This window comes from Bombina bombina, chromosome 3 (genome assembly GCF_027579735.1).
Source record: "Bombina bombina isolate aBomBom1 chromosome 3, aBomBom1.pri, whole genome shotgun sequence".
Lineage (NCBI taxonomy): Eukaryota > Metazoa > Chordata > Amphibia > Anura > Bombinatoridae > Bombina > Bombina bombina.
This window is the reverse complement of record NC_069501.1, coordinates 969,438,761-969,454,474: the sequence shown is the minus strand read 5'-3', so window position 1 is coordinate 969,454,474 and position 15,714 is coordinate 969,438,761. Positions and strand designations below refer to the sequence as shown.

The following is a 15,714-nucleotide window of genomic DNA, read 5'->3' as shown; positions in this document are numbered from 1 at the left end:
TTTTTATCCACCCTGGTACCTAGTTTCACTTTGGAAGCTGCAGGAAGAGAAGCAGGGCAGAGCTCACAAACGGTGAGAAATCAATACCGCAATATGTGGAATGGTTGGGAGCTGTGCTAATTCGCTAGAACACTTACTGTTGCACTATTATAAACCTCTTTTTGCATGTGTATCCACCACAAGTAGCAATGCACTTCTGCTCCAGAGTTTGACATGATCATGGATTGGTGGATGATCAAGAAGCTGATTTTAAATGTGTTTAACCTCTACCAGTGGATTTAAGTTCTTTATCAGACGTTCAAAAGCCAGGGAATTCTGAACTCAAATGTTCCCATCCCCATTGGAGATGTTTAATGACACCATAAATTACATCAATATCAGACATCACACATGACATTCCTTGCATCTCTGTCCTGACACATTACATTACATGACATATGACAGAAACAATGATCTAATTGCTGATGTCACAAAACATTTTTACATTTTAAAAACTTTATAAATCTACTAAATTGTTCAATTGCTGATATTCTTACACTTAGTACAATTTAATAACTTGTTAGTGATGTCATTGATGTTGTTAGATAAATAATTTAATTTCCAGGCATTTAAAGAGATTGTAAAGTGAGGCATGAACACGTGACACAGTGACTTAAAGGGACAGTCTAGACCTAATACATCATTTATCCTGCAACTGGTTCCACATCTATAAGCTTTTAAGAAGTACATGAACAATTTAAAAATTCATAATTTTTTAGAAGCCGAAAATGGCTGCCACTCTCCGCCCACCTATTGCGTATATATTTTGGTATGTTACGTTTCTCCAATCAGGATCAACTCTTAAATAAGTTTTTATACTCGTACAATAAAACTGCTAACTGGACAAGAAGAAAGCTGTGAGCAGGGCTTTGGGGCCATTTTTAGCTGCTAACAAACAATTATTTAAACATTTTATGTACTTCTTACAAGCTTATAGGTAGATGTGGAACCCATTGCAAGATGCTTGTATGGTATGTAACAATAAGCAATAATCCTTGCTTCCCCAGAACACATGGGTTAAAATAGTGTTGCATAAGTTGCTTGCAGCAGTATTGTACCGCCTTGAATGTTCAGAATCATGTGGCAGTGGCTCATACATCTTTCCCGTTTTTGCTTCCTCATATTTGACTACCATTCCACTGTATGACCCCTCACACACAGTACCTACTCACTTTGTCCTATGGTTACACTCACACAGCTAACCACAGGAGCCAAAGTAAGTAGTCACTTTATCGTATGCAGTTACTCACACAGCTCACCACAGGAGCCACACACTCACAGCACTGGCATGCTCTAACACTTGTGCTGGCTTTACAAGCTTCCAGTTACATACTCCAGCAGTACCCATGTACATTCAAATAAAACCGCTCATATAATGCACTGTCAGCAATCTGATACCATCTGGAATGTGTGTTTTCTTTTCTAAGATATAGTGAGTCCACGGAGTCCTCAATTACTGTTGGGAATATCACTTCTGGCCAGCAGGAGGAGGCAAAGAGCACCACAAAAAAGCTGTTAAAGGGACACTGAACCCAAATTATTTCTTCCGTGATTCAGATAGAGCATGCATTTTTAAGCAACTTTCTAATTTACTCCTTTTATCAAATTTTCTTCATTCTCTTTATTTGAAAAGCAAGAATGTAAGTTTAGATGCCGGCCCATTTTTGGTGAACAACCTGGGTTGTTCTTGGTGATTGGTGGATAAATTCACCCACCAATAAAAATGTGCTGTTCAGGGTCTGAACCAAAAATTGTCTGGCTCCTTAGCTTAGATGCCTTCCTTTTTAAATAAAGATAACAAGAGAACGAAGAAAAATTGATAAAAGGAGTTAATTAGAAAGTTGCTTAAAATTGCATGCTCTATCTGAATCACGAAAGAAAAAGTTTGAGTTCAGTGTCCCTTTAAGTATCACTCCCCTTCCTACAATCCCCAGTCATTCTCTTTGTCTTCGGTGCAAGGAGGAGGTGAAGTTTTGGTGTCTGAAGAGGATTTAATTAATTTACTTCAATCAAGATTTTATTATTTTGAAAGCCAGAGTAGGTTTGCTCTGATCTTTCTTTTCAAGATGGGTTTAGCTGTACTCCACATTAGTTTCTTCAGTAGGGCGGTGGTGGCTTTTAAGCAGTTAGGAACTTGTGGGGTGGGCCTCACTGTGTTTTCCTAACATGTTGCTGCCCCTGTGTAGAAAGCCAGAGTAGTTTTACTCTGTCCTTTCTTTTTTCCACAGGTCTCTGTGAGGAGTGGCTTCCTCTCATGCCGGGTGAGCTGTCTTCCTGCCAGACAGCTAGAGGTGCAGCAGGTAAGTGCCATATTTTATCTTTTGAGAGAGTTCTGGCACTAAAGGGTTCATTTCAAGCTGCACGAATAAAGGGGACAACAATCCCGAGCTCAGGGCTTTATTGGCAGTGTGCAGGCGCTTGGTCTGTAACATGAGAGGGGAATTTAGTATGTTATAAGTTTATTCCCATTGGTGTCTCAGGGGTTATTTTGTTATAAAGGGAGCGCAATTCCTCAGATACATAATTAGACCAGTTACAAGGGTCAGACCATGCTGACTTGTCGTCCTCGTTTATGGCCGCTTTGCTCCACCATGTCAATCAACAGATGTTAGTAGAGGCAGATCTGCTTGTGAAGCGGTTTTCTTTTTTGTGAGCTTCTGGGTTGTGGCGCATCTGTGAGATCACGTGTCTCGTGATCCTCTTGTCGGCAGAGACCGGAGCAGCGGTGTCGTTACTAGTGCTTAGCAGTGTGACTCCGTTGGTCTAAGGAGGCAGGTAGGCACCTCGGCTATACGCTGAGGTGTAGAGGGCTTGATGTATTGTGGTCGTTTCCTTGTAATGTTAATTTGACAAGACACTTTTCTATTTCTTTTTCACTAAATTGGATATTAGTGTTACTTGATTGGAATTAGGAGTACACAGAGTGTCTCTGGGGAGCGTTTTTCTTAAAAGGGCAGTGTTTTTTAATTAAAATTAGTTTATAAAAAATGTTATGGTTAAATATGGATCAGGAAATTTCCCCTATAGCTCAATGTTTAGATTGCCAGATTGAACCTCCCCTGCCTTTCTATTCCTCCTGCATAGAGAGTACTGAGGACTTTGTTACATAAAGATAGTATTTTTGCCTCAGACCACCACTCTCTCGGGATGATGCTGTTAAGGCATTGCCGCAGCAGTCTCCTCCATCGTCCCAAGCCTTAACGGCATCACAGGCAGTGCCCTGCAGTTCCTCTGAATCTCCGGGAGGAGTTTATTTGAAAGCAGAAATTGCTGCCCAGGTATCTTCTGCGGCATTGGCTGCTATTGCCATGCTACAGGGGAAACGCAAGAGAAATTTTAGAGATTCAGATATAGTTTCTGAGGCTACACAAGTTATTCTTTCTCATAAGTCTGATGAGTATTATACGTCGGTAGCCTCTGAGGGTGAAATCTCAGATTCAGACATTGTAAATCCCTCACCTGATGCTGAAGTTGTATCCTTCAGATTTAAGCTTGAACACCTCCATGTCTTGTTAACTGAGGTTTTGGCTACCTTCGACGACTCTGATACTCCTGTCGTCAACCCTAGGAAATCTAGTAAACTTAAAGGGACACTGAACCCAAATTTTTTATTTCGTGATTCAGATAGAGCATGACCTTTTTAAGCAACTTTTTAAATTACCCCTTGTATCAAAATTTTTTTCATTCTCTTTGTATCTTTATTTGAAATGCAATAATGTAAGTTTAGATGCCGGCCCATTTTTTGATTAACAACCTGGGTTTTCCTTGCTGATTGGTGGATAAATTGATCCACCAATAAAAAAATTGCTGTCCAGAGTTCTGAACCCAAAAAAAGCTTAGATGCCTTCTTTTTCAAATAAAGATAGCAAGAGAACGAAGAAAAATTGATAATAGGAGTAAATTAGAAAGTTGCTTAAAATTGCATGCTCTATCTGAATCACAAAAAGAATTTGGGTTCAGTGTCCCTTTAATAAGTTCTTTGATGTTCCTTTCTCTGTGGAGGTGTTTCCTGTTCCAGACCGTGCTACTGAAATTATTGCAAAGGAATTGGAGAGACCCAGGATCCCTTTTTCACAGTCCCCGGTTTTTAAAAAGATTTTTCCCATGGCAGACTCCATTAAGGAGTCATGGGAAACGGTGCCCAAAGTGGAAGGTGCGATTTCTACTTTGGTTAAGAGAACTACTATTCCTATTGAGGATAGCTGCTCCTTTAATGATCCAATGGACAAAAAGCTGGAGGGTTATTTAAAAAGGATGTATGTCCATCAAGGTCTCCAATATCAACCTGCGGTGTGTATTGCTACTGTGAAAAGTGCGGCAGCTTATTAGTTCGACACATTGTCTGTCTGAGTCTCTTAAGGTAGAGACTCCCTTGGAAGAGATCCAAGACAGAATTAAGGCTCTAAAGTTAGCCAATTCCTTTATTACTGATTTTTCATTGCAGGTAATTAAGTTGGGAGCCAAAATATCTGGCTTCGTTGTTTTAGTGCGCAGAGCATACGGAGACCGTCCTGGGTGATTGGGACCACGGACGCCAGCCTGCTGGGCTGGGGGGCAGTCTGGGACTTGTTAAAGGCGCAGGGACTCTGGACTTGGGAGGAGTCTGCTCTCCCCATAAAAATCTTGGAGTGAAGAGTGATTTTCTATACTCTGATGGCTTGGCCTTAGTTGTCCTTAGCCCGGTTTATCAGGTTGCAGTCAGACAACATAACCTCAGTGGCTTACTTAAACCACTAAGGAGGAACTTGGAGTTCCTTAGCCATGAAAGAGGTGGCTCGGATTATTCAGTGGGTGGAAGCTCACAATTGCTGTCTATCTGCCATCCACATTCTGGGAGTGGACAACTGGGAAGTGGATTTTCTGAGCAGACAGACTTTTTTCAACCCGGTGAGTGGGAGCGCCTTCCGGAGGTGTTCTCCAGCTTGACCCTCAGATGGGGGATACCGGAGCTGGATCTGATGGCGTCTCGGCAGAATGCCGAGGTACGGTTCGAGATCAAGGGATCCGCAGGCCGCTCTAAAAGATGCTCTGGCAGTCCCTTGGGAGTTCAGGCTAGCATACCTGTTTCCTCTGTTCTCTCTCCTTCCACGAGTCATTGCTCGTATCAAGCAGGGGAGGGCATCAGTGATTCTAATAGCTCCTGAGTGGCCTCGCAGGATTTAGTATGCAGACCTAGGGGAAATGTCGTCCCTTCCACCTTGGATACTGCCTCTGAGGGAAGACCTTCTACTTCAGGGTTCCTTCCTTCCTTCATCCAAATCTTGTTTCTCTGAAGCTGACTGCTTGGAGATTGAATGCTTAGTTTTGTCTAAGCGTGGGTTTTCTGAGTTGGTCATTGAGACCATGATTCAGGCTTGCAAGCCTGTAACTAGGAAGATTTACCATAAGATATGGTGTAAATATCTTTATTGATGTTAATCCAAGGGCTACTCTTGGAGTAGGGTCAGGATTCCTAGGATTTAGTCTTTTCTCCAGGAAGGTCTTGAGAGGGGTTTGTTGGTCAGTACCCTGAAGGGTCAGATTTATGCCCTATCTGTTTTGCTTCATAAGCGTCTAGCAGATGTGTCAGATGTGCAATCCTTTTGTCAGGCCTTGGTCAGAATTAGGCCTGTGTTTAGGTCCATGGCTCCTCCTTGGAGCCTTAACCTTGTTCTTAGAGTTTTGCAGCAGGCTCCGTTTGAGCCTATGCATTCAATAGGCATTAAGTTGTTTTGTTTCTTATTGCTATCTCTTCTGCTCGGAGAGTCTCGGAACACTCTGCTTTGCAGTGTGATCCGCCTTACCTCATATTTCATGCCGATAAGGCGATTCTTCATACTAAGTTTGGTTTTCTTACTAAAGTAGTTTCGTATAGAATATTGTTGTCCCTTCTCTATGTCCTAATCCTTCTCATAAGGAATGTTTATTGCACAACCTGGATGTGGTATGTGCCCTAAAATTTTACCTACAGGCGACTAAGTTTTTGGTCAGTCTTCTGCCCTGTTTGTTTATTTCTCTGGGAAACGTAAAGGTCAGAAAGCTACTGCTACTTCTCTTTCTCTCTGGTTGAGAAGTATAATCCATTTGGCTTACGAGACTGCCGGACAGCAGCCTTCTGAGAGAATTACAGCTCATTCCACTAGGGCTGTCTCCTCTTCTTGGGCTTTCAAAAATGAAGCTTCTGTGGAACAGATTTGCAAGGCCGCAACCTGGTCTTCTATACATACTTGATCCAAATTTTATAAACTTAATACTTTTGCCTTGGCTGAGGCTTCTTTTGGGAGAAAGGTTCTTCAAGCGGTGGTGCCTTCTGTTTAGGTCTACCTGTCTTGTCCCTCCCTAGTCCTCTTTGTACTCTAGCTTGGGTATTGTTTCCCGACAGTAATTGAAGATGCAGTGGGCTCACCATATCTTAGGAAAGAAAACAAAATTTATGCTTACCTGATAATTTTATTTCTGGATATGGTGAGTCCACGGCCCCACCCTTTTTTGTTTTAAGACAGCTTTTTCTGACTAACATCAGGCACCTCTACACCTTGTGTTACTTATTTTTTCTCCATTTCCCTTTAGTCGAATGACTGGGGATTGTGGAAAGGGAAGTGATACTTAACAGCTTTGCTGTGGTGCTCTTTGCCTCCTCCTGCTGGCCAGGAGTGATATTACCAACAGTAATTGAGGATGCCATGGACTCACCATATCTGGAAATAAATACATTTATCAGGTAAAAGCATAAATTTTGTTTTTCTCCCCCCCCCCCCAAAATCTTTTATTTATCTTTATCAATTTTGCCTAATTTTTTTGGTATTCTTTGTTAAATTAGCAGCTAGCGTCTAGTAGTACATTGGGGCTCCTAAGACTACCTATGTATGCTTTTTAACAAACCAAGAGGAAATTAGATTATAGAATCAAATTGGAAAGTTGATTTGTAAATTACAATAAACTCTTGTGAAAAAAATCACAAACAAGGGCGCTTCTTCGTGAGATATTGACAATATTCAAAGTGAAATACACACTAAAGACTCATAGTCACAAGTATGACAGCACCCAATTGTGCTAAGTAGAGCGTTCTGGGAACTCTGTGTCCCAGCTCACTGATCCACAGAGCAGGGATTCACCTTGGACCGCCCCTTCTGCTGTAAGCTGGATAATGAAAGCTCAGACTCCCAGGTGTCTCAGAAATTAAAAGTTTTAATCATAAAAAAACATAAAAACAGAGGGCATAACATGTACCCTGTGTAAATAAAACCGTTGTGCAACGTGTCTCCCAGTTCTGCTCGCTGTTTTCTCAGGCTTAAAACTTTTCATTTCTGAGTCACCTGGGAGTCTGAGCTTTAATTTTTTTCACATAAGTTTATTGGAGTGAGTAGTGTTGTATACCACAAGGAGCAGCTGCCTATTGCCATTGGGATCCAAGGAAGGAATCCATACTGAACACAGTGCACAGATCTTTACTGGACTGTCACACCAGATAAGACGTTACACCTGTTGACAATAACATTGTTTTGTTTTGATGAGCAATACTGATAAGTTGTCGTCTCTGTAGATAGCCCACTTTTATACTATAAGATTATGTTAATATTGTTTTTGTTCATTCCACTGACATTACTGAAAAAAGGTTAAAGGGACAGTCAAGGCCAAAAAAACTTTCATGATTCAAATAGGGCATGCAATTTTAAACAACTTTCCAATTTACTTTTATCACCAATTTTGCTTTGTTCTCTTGGTATTCTTAGTTGAAAGCTAAACCTAGGAGTTTCATATGCTAATTTCTTAGACCTTGAAGGCCGCCTCTATCTAAATTAATTTTGACAGTTTTTCACCACTAGATTTTATATAGATAACATTGAGCTCATGCACGTGAATTTACAGAGGAGTGAGCACCCATAGTCTAAAATGCATGTCTGTCAAAAGAACTGAAATAAGGGGGCAGTCTGCAGAGGCTTAGATACAAGGTAATTACAGAAGTAAAACGTGTATTATTAGAACTGTGTTCGTTATGCAAAACTGGGGAATGGGTAAGGGATTATCTATCTTTTAAAACAACTAAAATTCTGGTGTTGACTGTCCCTTTAACAATTTTCTTACCCCATATTTTATATTATTATTATTCTAAATCCTTCTTACCCGGCCAAATAATACTATTGTCTTTAATTGGGTTTGATGAATTGTGGACTAAAATACATACCAGTCTATAGCTATTTGATAGTGCCCCCTAGAGTTGAGGCAAGTTATTGTCTTCAACAGTTTGAGCATATTGATTTGTAAATTGTATGCTCTATCCTAATCATGAAAGCTTATTTTTTTACTTTACTTTGGTTATTTGGGAATCAAAGTACCAGTTTGCTGAACTCCCTCTAACAATATTGCCTGAGAAAGAACTTCAGTCTCCAGACAAATATCTGAGGTGGTTTGAGTGTCTTATGGTTGATAGTATGCGTTTACCTGGTTGAGAGCCCTGGTTTTGAGTTTGGGAGGACAAAGTAAAGGATATTGAGGAGATTTGTTGATTCATCTTAAAGGCATTCGGCTAGATTTAGAGTTTGGCGTTAGCCGTCAAAAGCAGCGTTAAGGGGTCCTAACACTGCTTTTTACCGCCCGCTGGTATTTAGAGTCAGCCAGGAAAGGGTCTACCGCTCACTTTCATTGCGCGACTTCAGGCTACCGCAGATCCCCTTACATCAATTGCGTATCCTATCTTTTCAATGGGATTTGCCTAACGCTGGTATTTGGAGTTTGGAAGAAGTGAGCGGTAGACCCTCTACCAACAAGACTCCTACCGCCAAAAAAAGTCAGTAGTTAAGAGCTTTATGGGCTAACGCGGGAATATAAAGCTCTTAACTACTGTGCTACAAAGTACACTAACACCCATAAACTACCTATGTACCCCTAAACCGAGGCCCCCCCACATCGCAAACACTATAATAATTTTTAACCCCGAATCTGTCGACCGGACACCGCCGCCACCTACATTATCCCTATGAACCCCTAATCTACTTCCCCTAACATCGCAGACACCTACATTATATTTATTAACCCCGAATCTGCCACCCCCAACGTCGCCGCTACCTAACTACAATTATTAACCCCTAATCTGCCGACCGGACCTCGCCGCCACTATAATAAATGTATTAACCCCTAAACCGCCACACTCCCACCTTGCAAACACACTAATAAATTGTATTAACCCCTAATCTGCCCTCCCTAACATTGCCGCCACCTACCTACAATTATTAACCCCTAATCTCCCGCCCGCAACGTCGCCTCTACTATAATAAATGTATTATCCCCTAAGCCTAAATCTAACCCTAAACCTAACAACCCCCTAACATTTAATTTAAATTAAACAAAATAATATTCCTATAATTAAATAAATTAATCCTATTTAAAACTAAATACTTACCTAGAAAATATACCCTAATATAGCTACAATATAACAGTTACATTGTAGCTATTTCAGGATTTATATTTATTTTACAGGCAACTTTGTATTTATTTTAACTAGGTACAATAGCTATTAAATAGTTAATAACTATTTAATAGCAACCTAGTTAAAATAATTACAAAATTACATGTAAAATAAATCCTAACCTAAGTTACAATTAAACCTAACACTACACTATCATTAAATTAATTAAATAAATTCCCTACAATTAGCTAAACTAAAATACAATTAAATAAACTAATCTATAATACAAAAACAAACACTAAATTACAAAAAATAAAAAAATATTACAAGAAGTTTAAACTAATTACACCTAATCTAAGCCCCCTAATAAAATAAAAAAGCCCCCCAAAATAAAAAAATGCCCTACCCTCTTCTAAATTACAAAAGCAATCAGCTCTTTTACCAGCTCTTAAAAGGGCTTTTTGCGGGGCATTGCCCCAAAGTAATCAGCTCTTTTACCTGTAAAAAAAAATACAACCCCCCAACATTAAAACCCACCACCCACATACCCCTACTCTAACCCACCCAAACCCCCTTAAATAAACCTAACGCTAACCCCCTGAAGATCTCCCTACCTTGAGTCGTCTTCACCCAGCCGAGCCGAAATCTTCATCCAAGGTGCGCAGAGGAGGTCCTTCATTCGGTAGAAGTCTTCATCCAGGCGGCGTCTTCAATCTTCATCCATCCGGAGCGGAGCCATCTTCCAAGGTGCCGACGCGGAGCCATCCTCTTCATCCGGAGTCTTCGTACACAATGACGGTACCTTTAAGTGACCTCATCCAAGATGGCGTCCCTTCAATTCCGATTGGCTGATAGGATTCTATCAGCCAATCGGAATTAAGGTAGAAAAAATCTGATTGGCTGATTCAATCAGCCAATCAGATTGAAGTTCAATCCGATTGGCTGATCCAATCAGCCAATCGTATTGAGCTCGCATTCTATTAGCTGATTGGTACCGCTACCGTAAGCAACGCTGGTATTGAGGGTTGAAGTGGCGCTAAATTATGCTCAACGCTCCCTTTTCTGAGGCTAACACAGCCATTCAGACAACTCTAAATACCAACTTTGTCTTAAGGGTGCGCTGGAAATAAAAGCAGCGTTAGCTACGCGGGTCTTTACCAACAAAACTCTAAATCTAGGCGATTGTTAGTTACATTAACATCTTTATGACTGTCAGTGCAAGCTTTGCATTTCTTGAGTACAACACAACTGTTAATTGGCGTGGTTGTGAGACTGACGCTCTTTAATGGCTCACAAGCTATTTCCAGCTCCAGTAGTTGTAGACCCTAGCGTTAAGTTACTTATGTGTTTATCCCCTTTCTATTGGTTAAGATCACAATTTTCTAGGACCAATAATGGAAACGTGTGTATTAAAATACTTCCTTCCCAGGTGGCAAAATAGACTCCTTTATCCACACTTGATTTAGCTGCATTTTATATTTTGTGTAGCATTTCACATGTTTTTCTTTTTTTTATCTAAGTAATGTATGTATTGTATTTGTTCTTTCAGAGTTCTATGAACCTTCCTCCTGACAAGGCACGGCTTTTACGACAGTATGACAATGAAAAGAAATGGGACCTCATCTGTGATCAAGTAAGGCACAGCTTTTGTATCTGTTTTAGTTCACTCTTAAAGGGACAGTGTACTGTCATTTTTTTATCTCCTTTAATGTGTTGTCAATTATCTATTTAACCAGCTAAAATTAATGTTTACCTTTTTTAAAAAAAAATTATAAATATATTATTGCAAATGGCTCCTTTTTACCTTTATTTTGTTATTTAACATAACTGATTTTGCTGGTTATATCCTCACCTATACTGATAATTGATTATAGAACAACTAGAAGGTTTGTATGATTTCATGTTCCCAGTGAGGGGATAGATAGGAAGATCCCCCAAAAAGAAATATTTGTAAGAAAAAAAGTTTTTTCAATTTTTCCAGGAGGGAAAAACCCGGAAGTATAAAATATATTCTTTTACAATGATAATGTGTTTTGGACATGGTGTTCATCTTATAAAGTTTTTAGAAATAACATTGGAGGTTTAACTATATGAAGACTTTTTTTTTTTTTTATAAAAGACTTTATTAAAGTCTCAAATCACTGCAAATCCTGCAATACAATTCAAATACTAAGAAAATACGTAGAATGCAATTCCCAAATAAAAGAAAAATATGTATTTCTGTCTCTCTATGGGAAACTGCAGGGAAAATGTTTCAGTTTATTTTGCTTGTGGGCTCCATCTTGCTTTTATAGTTGACTAATTGATAAGCATGCCCAGAGGGCAGTCTATGTGTAGAAAATGTAACCCCTCAAGCTACAAAAAATAAAGTAAAAATACAGAAAAAATAAACACTATCCAAAATAAAAAAATTAAACCTAATCCCTATGAAAATAAAAACACCCCCTAATCTAAGAATAAACTACCAATAGCCCTTAAAAGGGCTTTTTGTAGGCCATTGCCCCAAATAAATCAGCTCTTTTACATTACAAATAAACTAAGTCCCCCCTAACAGTGAAACCTCATACCCACTAACCCCCCCCCCCAAAAAACAAAAAACTAACACTAATAAACCCAAACTACCGATTGCCCCTAAAGGGGCATTTGTATGGGCATTGCCCTTAAAAGGACATTCGGCTCTTTTTCACTGCCCTTAAAAGGGCATTCAGCTCTTTTGGAAATTGCCCAATAAACTCTAATCTAAAAAAACAACCCCCCCCCCCAAAAAAAAACTAAAGCCCCAAATAGGTTCTCACGGTTTCAGAAGTCCGGCGGATAAGGTCTTCTTCCAGGCGGGTCCATCATCTTCATCCATAGCGAAGGCGACGTGGAGGACCGTAGTGGTCTTCCTAAATGTGGCGGTCCTCAGCGGCATGGAGGCTCGTCTTCATCCGATGTCCGTATACTGAATATTGAATGCAAGGTACCGCAATCAATTTGGGGTACCTTACATTCCTATTGGCTGAATTTTTAAAAACAGCCAATAGGATTAGAGCTACTGAAATCCTATTGGCTGTTCAAATCAGCCAATAATATTTCAGTAGCTCTCATCCTATTGGCTGATTTTGAAAATTTCAGCCAATAGGAATGCAAGGTACCCCGATAATTATGGGGTACCTTGAATTCAATCTTCAGTGTGCGGCGGACGATTGCATGAAGAGGAACCTCAGCGCCTTCGCCGAGGATCGCCACATGTAATGCTCCGCTTGCCTTCGCTGCATTGATTCGGAAAATGGCAGGGTGGTGAAAGAATCCAGATGCAGCGAAGGCAAACGGAGCATTACAACAACAAAAAATGCCCGCAATAAGTATTAAAAAAAACAACAACAAAAAATGTCTGCATTTAAAAAAAAAAAAACAACTAACTGCCCTATGAAGAATTCACCTGCATCCAAGTGAATTCTTTTGGCTGCGTGCGCTGCCAACATTCCTTTGAGGATGCGTGCGCAACTGCCGACGGTGACGGACGCGTTACAAACTCGATTATAGTATAGATTGAGTTGTTTCTGTCCTCTCAGTTAGGCCTTAATTTAGAGGTAAAAGTTTAAATTCCACTGAATTCTAAAAATCGATTCATGTTAACTACATTAGTTTATCTACATAACCTTTATCTAAATGATGACTTGATTCCTACTAATGATTTGCTCCTCCATCACAGCATAGGGTTTACCTGTAATCTGGCCACTAAATTGGTTTTTGTTTTTTTCCATCCTCTCAGTAAAATGGTGAGACAAACAAACATTCAGCATTTGGAAACCTTTCCACAGAGCAATTTCTTCTGAGAAATAAAACTGCAATTGGCAAGTACTGTCAAAAGATATATGCTTTTCTAAATGCTATCTCACTGACAAAACACATCCTTGCCTGTCAGAGGTGTGCTAAAGACATTAAAAATAATTAATGGAATTAAATGAGAAGGGTCATAGCAATGAACGTGCAAGTAGCTTTTCCCTCCAATGTTCCTGTTACGGTTACCCTTAGTCTCGCTGAGAGATGGACCGCTTAGTAGCCTGGATCCCTATTGCTAAAGAGGGGAGAAGCTGCTTTCCATAGTATTCTATATGAGTCTCGCAAATATAGAATAATCTCCCTTAGCTGCAGTACAGCTAGGATACCCTTCTGCCCACAAAAACGAGTCAACGCTGCGATTGAGGGTCAAACAAGAACTCAGGACTGGGATGCCCAGCCTGCTTTTTATTAAGGTTACATGCCCACAGGGCACTCCCAGGGGGAGAGGGGGGGAAGCACAAAATCCCCCATCACACATTTAGATAGAGAGCACTGTCCTTTGACAGGCCACAATAGGATTACAGTACTTAAGATAACAAGTTTACAAGTTCATCTTATCAATTAGCAGTCTGGCTCCAGAGGTGATTAGACAATAGTTTCTAAAAGCTGAAAAAAAAGAGTTAACTCTTTATGAAATGAAACTTGTTACAGTTTTCTTGGAGCCCTTCTTAGGCGCTGGCTTGCTGGTTCAGGCATTGCTGCTGGGAAATAAGCTCTTCACAACAGAATAACTAATGCTTCTGTAACATTGCTCCCTTTCTGTGGAACACTCTGGCAGACACGGTCTGACCCCTTTTCGGGGCAGACTAAGGCTGTCCAGACCGCTGGTTATGCGGGGCTGAGGTCGGTTTGTCTGGACAACCCGTCGGCGTTGCCATTCTGTTTCCCAGGTCTGTAAGTAATGGTGAAATTGAAGGTTTGCAACGATAAGCTCCAACGTAATAGCCTGCCGTTATCTCCAGAGACCCGGTTCAGCCACACCAACGGGTTATGGTCGGTGACCAGAGTGAACTCCTGACCATATAAATAGGGAGTCAATTTCTTTAATGCCCACACCAAAGCCAAACACTCCTTTTCGACCGCTGCATAGCTGACTTCGCGGGGCAGGAGCTTCCGGCTGATGTAGGCAACTGGATGCTCCCCTCCATCTTCGCCTACTTGGCTGAGGACAGCTCCCAGCCCGAACATGGAAGCATCTGTATGGACGATAAAACGTTTGTTAAGGGCTGGGGCCGCCAAGACAGGAGCGTTAATTAGAGCATTTTTGAGAGCCTGGAAAGCCGTTTCACAGTGGGGAGACCACAGGACCTGTCGAGGTAAGTTCTTCTTGGTCAAGTCAGTCAGGGGTTTGGCAAGTGTGCTGTAGTCTGGTACGAACCGTCTATAGTACCCTGCCGTGCCCAGGAAGGCTAGGACCTGAGTCTTAGTGATGGGGGTGGGCCAATTGGCGACAGCTTCTATTTTGGCCGGCTCTGGTCGCTGCTTTCCACACCCCACCCGGTGACCCAGGTACTGTACCTCGGCCATCCCAAAGTGGCATTTTTCTGGCTTCAGAGTCAGGCCAGCAGCCCGGATCTGATCCAGAACCATTCCCACATGAGCTAAGTGGTCCTCCCAGGACTCACTGTGGATCGCTATGTCGTCCAGGTAGGCGCAAGCAAAACTCTGGAAGCCATCCAGGAGCCTATCCACCAAGCGCTGGAATGTAGCTGGGGCATTCTTCATCCCAAACGGCATTACCCTAAACTGATATAAGCCGAATGGGGTGACGAATGCCGACTTGGGGATAGCCTCCGGGGCCAGGGGAATCTGCCAGTAACCTTTGCAGAGGTCAATAGTGGTCAGGTAATTTCCCCTGGCTATACGATCGAGTAGCTCGTCTACCCTGGGCATAGGGTAAGCGTCCGTCACGGTATTTTCATTGAGCCTCCGATAGTCTACGCAGAACCGGGTGGTCCCATCTTTCTTGGGCACCAAGACAACTGGGGAGGCCCAGGGACTATCGGAGGGCTCAATTACCCTGAGCTGGAGCATCTCATCGATCTCCTTCTTCATTCCTGTCCTAACTGCTTCGGGGATTCGGTACGGAGCCTGGCGCAAGGGAGCTTGTCCCGGAGTATCTACCTGGTGGGTGGTTAAAGTAGTGTACCCTGGCTTCGGGGAGAAGGTGAGGTGTTTGGACTGGAGGAGTTGGTTGAGCTGCTCCCTTTCAGTGGGGCTAAGTCGGTCCCCTATCTGAACCTGCGCCACTATACCTGTGGGGAGGCTCTTTTCTAATAGGTCTGGAATGGGTAAACTGTCGGGGTCTTCCTGAGGGGAACAACATACGGCCGTCACGTTCTCTGGTCGCTCAAAATATTCCTTGAGCATGTTTACATGGAATGTCTTTCTAAGATTGTTGTCGTGGCAGCTAGCTATCACATAAGTGGTGTCTCCCCTTTTCTCTACGATCTGGTAGGGAC

The 15,714-nt window shown here is 41.6% G+C and overlaps 1 protein-coding gene across 4 annotated transcripts in view; it reads left to right on the top strand.

The window, feature by feature from the left end:
- LOC128654230 (formin-like protein 3) overlaps positions 1-15,714 on the top strand; it is a 277,341-nt gene that overhangs the window by 117,703 nt on the left and 143,924 nt on the right. For all 4 annotated transcript variants that reach the window (XR_008401432.1, XR_008401431.1, XM_053708041.1 and 1 more), the window contains exon 2: positions 10,974-11,057. Coding sequence is in view for 2 of the 4 variants with exons in the window: in XM_053708041.1 (XP_053564016.1) it covers positions 10,974-11,057 (84 nt within the window). In the remaining 2 variants the exon portion in view is untranslated. The remainder of the gene's footprint in view (positions 1-10,973; positions 11,058-15,714) is intronic.